Raw genomic sequence first — 6,717 nt, forward strand, 5'->3', positions numbered from 1 at the left:
GAATGGTGTTCAAGACCGTGCTGTTGGCCTGTCTCTGCACCATCTGTGAGGTTTTTTACTCGTGTCCTTACCGACTCATACAATACAAGAGTGTGCAGCCGTGTCTTTCTTACTCTAGTGTGTAACGAAAGAGGAATCGGAGCCCTGTGTTGATAACTCTGTGTGTGTGTGCACAACTTGTGGTCAGGGCAAACGTTTTGGTGAAATTCTCGTCAAGTGAAACATTTCAGCAGCATGAAAAGTTCAGTTTTGTTCAGGCACTGAAAAATGTCATCATACGTAATTTGAGGAGTACAAGGTGGTGAGCTAGCACGTGCTGTTTTATTTAATCCCCATGTGCTCCCAAAGTACAACAGTGAGCAAATGTGTAAAGATTTGCACAGTTAGTATTGTTGTTCTACAGCAGCATTGTTGAACCATTTTTTGCCTATGAGCTCTCATAAAGCTGTTTTCCGTTTGGTTGCCTTTCTTTTATTTATGCAGATGACCATGATGATCTGTCTTTTCAGACAGGTCTTAGAGGTACCCTTCAGAACCTGAACTGGAAAATACAGCTGGAATCCAGTAGTACTCTGCCTGTCTCTCTGACTGAAATCAAAAGCAGCGTGTAAGTATTGTATCTAAAATAATCCTGCGTGACGAGGACTATCATTTTCTATAAAGGTTTAATTTTACTTTGTGGCAGTGTCACATGAAGTTGTTTTTAAATCTCACAAATGTTTAAATGTTTAATGTGGCCTATTTTTGTTTTATTAATTACTAACTTAAAATTACAGGTATGCAGCCATCTCTTTTGGAAGACATGTTGTACATACACTGTATAAAATCTGTTATTAATCAAGTATGACTAGAGTCTCTAAAGGAATATGAGTTTTTATCTTGTTTTTTTTCATTTTCTGATGCAGAATTTGTTTTTCCCGTATTTCAACTGACACGAAATATTGGTATTAGCTTCAATGACGTTCAGCTTTCATTATTTAGGTTCACTGTGAAGAGACTTTTCAGCACTTCACATTCATCAGTGGATTCAAAGGAAATGAAAAAATTCCAGCTCCTTGCGCATAAGTGGTGGGATGAAGAAGGAGAATATTCAGCCCTTCATTCTATGAATGATATTAGAGTGCCATTTATTAGGTATGGTTTTGAAGATAGATTTTTTTTTTTAATGTGTACTATATCTACATAACCTCAGAAAACATTGGAAAAGAATGACTGGTACTTAAGATAAACATATATTGCATCTACTAAACCACCTTGTGTGTTTGCCCTTAATCACATCCCTTTTCTTCCAGAGATACTCTGTTGAACATGAGTAGTAATTATCATTTGGGAAATCCACTTTCTGGAGTAAAGATTCTTGACGTTGGCTGTGGCGGTGGACTGCTAAGTGAGGTAAGAAACAGTGCGCTCTGTTTTCTCTTGTTAAAAAGTGTACAAAGTATTTGAATTGTTTTACTGTTACGCTACTTAATTTCTAATCCTCTGAGGAGGAGCTTTTCTCTTCTGTGATATATTAGTTACTGAATGCTTTGGAGTGCAGTGTGTTTACAAACCGCATAGAACATTTGGATAGTGTGGTGGTGATGGCTTACAGAGAAGAAGGGAATTGGTAATGAGAAATTCTAAAATTCTGACGTTCATCAGAAAAATAAGATTTCAAACACTGTAAAGAAAAGGAAAGGGGAAGAATGATGTAAAAGTCTTCGAGTATTCCTCTGGGCGGTCACAGTATGACAACTTTTTTCTTTTTTTTTTTCTTTTCCTTTTTTTTTAATTTACGAGCCTAGGTAAGAATACTTTAATCATTACAATCCTTGTTACCAAGGAAGTATCTTCTATTATAAACTTGTTCTTACATGTTCATTTATTTGAATTGCTTATCTTCTGGTTCTTACATTTGCGGTGGAGATTCTCGCCTTTGCTTTGATCTCATGGGAAAAGCATGGAATAATGTCAAACATCTGAAACATACCTCCCCTCTGTCAGAAGACATTCTCCTGGTACAAGGGCTGATGTTACAGCTGCTTCCTGAGGAGTCTGCACAAACTTGGGACTGAGAAGTAACTGTTTGTGGTGGAACCCTTTGGCCATGCAGGCTGTGAACAGTGCTACATCCTATCCATAGACTAGGAATGGTTTGCAAATTTAGGGTTACAGATCTGGCTGACCTACTCCGGGTCATTAGCATCTGAAACGAGTTGTTAAAAGGGACTCCAGTCTCTCCCCATGTTTTGGTCGGTTTTTTTCTCTTTTATTCTGAGCAAAATCCTGTAGTCTTATGAGAGCCTGCTCTCTGCCAAGGCTGGCAAGACTGGTGTGCTGCATCACCTTCTCAGGCTGAACAACCGGTGAATTTCAGGTTGGAATAACATACATGTGGTCATGTTCTGCAGCCTGTTTCGGTTTCAAAAGAGGTGATGGCTGAGGTGTTAACCTGTGAGTAAGAAGACACTGGAGAAACTTGAGTGACAGCCAAGCCTGATGCTATCCTAGTAAACATCAGTGTTTAGTTCTCAGCAGTGAGAAAGTCCCAGAGATAATCATATATTAAGTAACCATTAAAAAGATATGAGGATTTACCATTACAGGTGGATGTTGAAGAAAGCAATGACAGTAATTAAATACAGCATTGGTTTCCCCTCTTTGTTTTTCCTCTATCGGAGGGTAATAGTGGAGGAAATCCTTATTTGATGTAACAAAATGGATTCAGAACAATTTATTCTAAATGACAATTTGAATGTATACATTCCAGTATATAATTTTCTAAGAAAGTTAACACCACCTCCCCCAAACCTAAGGATTTTATGGCTTTAATAAACATTTAAAATAAAACTGCTGGATCAGAGCTCTTCACGTACTGTTGGTTATTTTACTCTCTGGTAGATGTTTTCTGCATCATGTATGTACATTGCAAAGTTGCAGAAACCTTTCAGTAAATTGTTTTCATGCAGACAATAAATTACACTCTATATTATTAGCCTCTAGGTAGACTGGGAGCTTCAGTTACTGGAATTGATCCTCTGGAGGACAACATTAGAACAGCAGATCAGCACAAGTCATTTGATCCGGTCCTGGCCAAGAGAATACAGTACAAGTCCAGTTCACTGGAGGAGATTGTGGAAGAGTCTATGGAAACCTTTGATGTAATTGTAGCTTCTGAAGTAGTGGAGCATGTGGCTGACCTTGAAATGTTTATCAGGTGTTGCTCTCAGGTGTTAAAGGTAAGAGAGTTTTTGCTTTCATTATTGGGAATATTTATTCTCTTTTATTGTTAAGGCTGCCATTTGAAGGCATGTGAAAACATCTAAATCTGCATTCATTCCTCCACCTTGAATTGCTTGAGATCTGAATCATTCTCCAGAGGTGTCTTCTGTTCTCCTCCATGATGCAAGTACATCTTCCCAACTTCAGGAACAAAAGAGGAAATTTGCTTCCCCAGCCCTGCCTTAAAAAAGTGTTAGTGGCCCTTCAGAAATCTGGTTGCATCTGATGTCACCTAGTGAGAGAAAACAGCGCAGGGATCCTGTTGGTGGACAGCTATGGCTCACGCTGCTCTGAAACAGACTGTAGTGGCGTTCCTGATTCACAAGATTTTATTCCAGCTCTAGCATCACATCAGATGTGCTGGATTGCTTTTAAAGCCATCATAGTTACGCTTGGAGATAAGCAAATGTTGTTTTATTCCTCTTGATATTGTTTCATTTGCAAAGAAGGACGGTAGGCTAAGTACACAAGCAACAGCTCTCCTTTTATCTCTTGATTTATTATTCTGATCATCAGAAGGAATATAGATTATTTGAATGGAAACTTTAACTAATTTTCAGCCTGTTAGAGGCATAGAACTTATCCTTTATTTCTAAGAAACAGTCTCATAAGTACTTAGAATTCATTTTTGGCTTTCTTTTTTGATCCGGTAATCATTAAAAAAGTATAGCATTTAACATGCTCAAAAATTAATCAGTATTGCACATTTTACTTTAGTTTTAATTTTAAAAAGTATTTCTTTTTAGAATAGGTATTGTACATACCTTAATACCTTTCATTTATCCATTTCCTGGGAAATGTTACATTATAATTGACTTTGTTAGACATTTTTTGGGCACAGAAATGGTTTTCAAACTGTCCAAGACTTTGATTATGTTGACTCTTTGAGGACTACTGAGTTGTACTGTTAGAACGTTATATTCTTTATCATGTTTAAATGGTATATTTGTAAATACTATCCTGGGATGAAATTAGTTCTTACTCTTGCAGCATATAGACTTTTAGACAATTTATGTATTTTAATGGAATTAAATTTACAAATTTTTTTTAAAAATAAACATTTTTCTAATTTAACATTTTAATCTTTTAATTAGCCTGAAGGTTCTTTATTTTAGACAAATTATGTATTTTAATGGAATTACATTTACAAATTTTTTTAAAAATAAACATTTTTCTAATTTAACATTTTAATCTTTTAATTAGCCTGAAGGTTCTTTATTCATTACTACAATTAATAAAACGCAGTTGTCCTATATCCTGGGAATTGTGGTTGCAGAAAAAATACTAGGCATTGTGCCAGAAGGAACACATGAGTGGGAGAAGTTTGTTACCCCCGAAGAGCTGGAGCGCCTCCTGGAATCAAGTAAGTTGCAGGCCAGATGATGGGAATGCAGAGACATATCCAAATGCTCCCTATAGAAATGGTAAGGGGATAAGCTAAGTGGGGTGAGTGCTAGCAACAATACACAGCCTTTTCCATGTGAGTTACCAGTCGTATATTATGAGTAGCGTTTCTGGTTTAAAGAAACTGCTGCTTACTGGACTTTGCATAAAATAAATGAACTAGAGTGGAGTCCTAGAAATGCAGAGATTACTCAGAAAAAATCACTGTTACACCTGCCCTCTGATAGCCTGAATGAAAATTCCAGGGTTTTCCATCCTGTTCTGGTGACAGAACATATGCTCTAGGTCAGGTTTGAGAAAATAGCTGTATTGGCACTGCAGAGCTGCGCTGCTGCCACTGCACTGTTTGTCGTCTTCCCCTTGGGAGAAGGTGTCTTTATTTTTGGTTGCTGCTCCATGTTCTTTGTTCATGTTATGTTACTAAAGATTTCTTCAGAAAAGTGAAGATGAAACCTACCATAAATTCATTAGTCAGTTCTTGAGAAGCTAGATGATACTGATTTGAAGAAACAATTAAATTGCCCTGGTGTGGTTGCTTTTAAAATAGGTAAAGCACTGAGCTGGGAAGAGTTCTGCCCATTGCCCTCCTTCCCTGCACATGTTTTAAAACCCTCTTGCTGAATGTTTCACTTTGCTTTAGTCCACTGTGAAGAAGATGAAGTATGAGTTGAGCTGTTCTCTTGGCAAGGTCTTCTCCTGGCACTTTGCAGTGATGCTGTAAGGAACATGGCTAATACCAGTTCGTATGCTGGTGGTTCTTTCTGTTCCCCCTTCAAAAGGAGAAGCAGGTGCAGTGGAGTGATTTGTTTTGATAGAGTGTTTGTTTTCTACCTTCCCTCCTGTATCCTGCTGGGACACAGCAGAGCCATGCAGTGAACTGAGAGTGCTAAATCACAGGAGTGCCAAATCACTCTACTTGCACTGAGCCCTTGATGGCGTTCTTCTGCCTCTTTCTTCGTTTTCAATTCCTAAGGGGCATCTTCAGAATCCTGGCAAAGATATGCTCAGATTTTGATTTTGAAGTGTGTGATGTCAATCTGAAGAATGTCTCCACCTACAGAAAATGTTACCAGTCACCCAGATGCGGTGGTGTGAAGTTGGGGTTTCCAGCACACCACTTTGCAGTGGCTCACCATACAGCATGCTAATGGGACGTGGCCTGGCACAGACCTGTTGCTGCTACTGCCAATAGCACGACCCACTCTCACTGGTGATGCCTGTTCCAGTGCTCGTGGCAGTGTCTGACAAAGGCCAGCTCGTGAAGCACGGCTCCCCGGCTCGGAGGAGGAAGCGTGTTTCAGACTTGCTGTTCTAAAGGGTTTGATGTTGTGAAGACTTAAAATATTTCAGAACTTCAGTTGCTTTGTTTTCTTTCTTTTCTAGATGGCTTTTCAGTCAAGACTGTGAACGGGATGTTGTATAATCCCTTCTGGGGGTTGTGGAGCTGGATGGAAAGCACGAGCATTAACTATGCAGTGCATGCTGTCAAATCTGGGGCTCAGGGACAGTCAAGCCCAACAGATGCCCTGTCAGAGATGGAGAGTGAACAGCACTCCGCCACAGCTGGCACTGCTGTGTGACTGAGATGTGTGGTGATGGACTGCCATCAGGAACAGAAAAGGTTTTACCCAGACGGACATAATAAAACCTTTTGTAACAACAAACTTGCTGTTTGCATTGATAGTGCTTGTGCTATTTTTGGCCAAATATTTTCAGGCAGTCTCAGAAAAAAACAAGTGCCTGTTATCTCAGGAATCTTTTAAGACTGAAATCAGCAAAGGTTTTAAAGAGCGGATATTTTTATTAGAAAGTAGCTTCAAATTGTTGGACAGGGAAATGCAAATTATTCTGTCAGTAAGGACAGTTCCCTTGGAGGGAACTCTTATATTGTGATGGTATTTTCAGTCCTACCAGGAAAACTGGATCTCCATAGAATAATAGCGTAAATGTAGAATGAGTTAAAAACCACAATGACAAAGCCTGCCTGGATGCGTTCCTGTGTGATCTGATCTAGGTGTTCCTGCTCCGGCAGGAGGATTGGACTAGATG

General features: G+C 39.0%; 1 protein-coding gene across 1 annotated transcript; it reads left to right on the forward strand.

Moving 5' to 3' along the window:
* Positions 1 to 483: 483 nt before the first annotated feature.
* On the forward strand, positions 484 to 6,324 carry COQ3 (coenzyme Q3 methyltransferase; the record flags this gene model as incomplete). The annotated part of the gene is made up of 6 exons (XM_010074641.1): positions 484 to 607; positions 982 to 1,134; positions 1,293 to 1,392; positions 2,979 to 3,221; positions 4,468 to 4,627; positions 6,052 to 6,324. Coding segments are annotated over 6 exons (977 nt in total), but the record flags the coding sequence as incomplete, so codon positions are not given.
* Positions 6,325 to 6,717: the final 393 nt, after the last annotated feature.

The sequence above is a fragment of the Pterocles gutturalis genome, unplaced genomic scaffold (assembly GCF_000699245.1).
Source record: "Pterocles gutturalis isolate BGI_N339 unplaced genomic scaffold, ASM69924v1 scaffold29122, whole genome shotgun sequence".
Lineage (NCBI taxonomy): Eukaryota > Metazoa > Chordata > Aves > Pterocliformes > Pteroclidae > Pterocles > Pterocles gutturalis.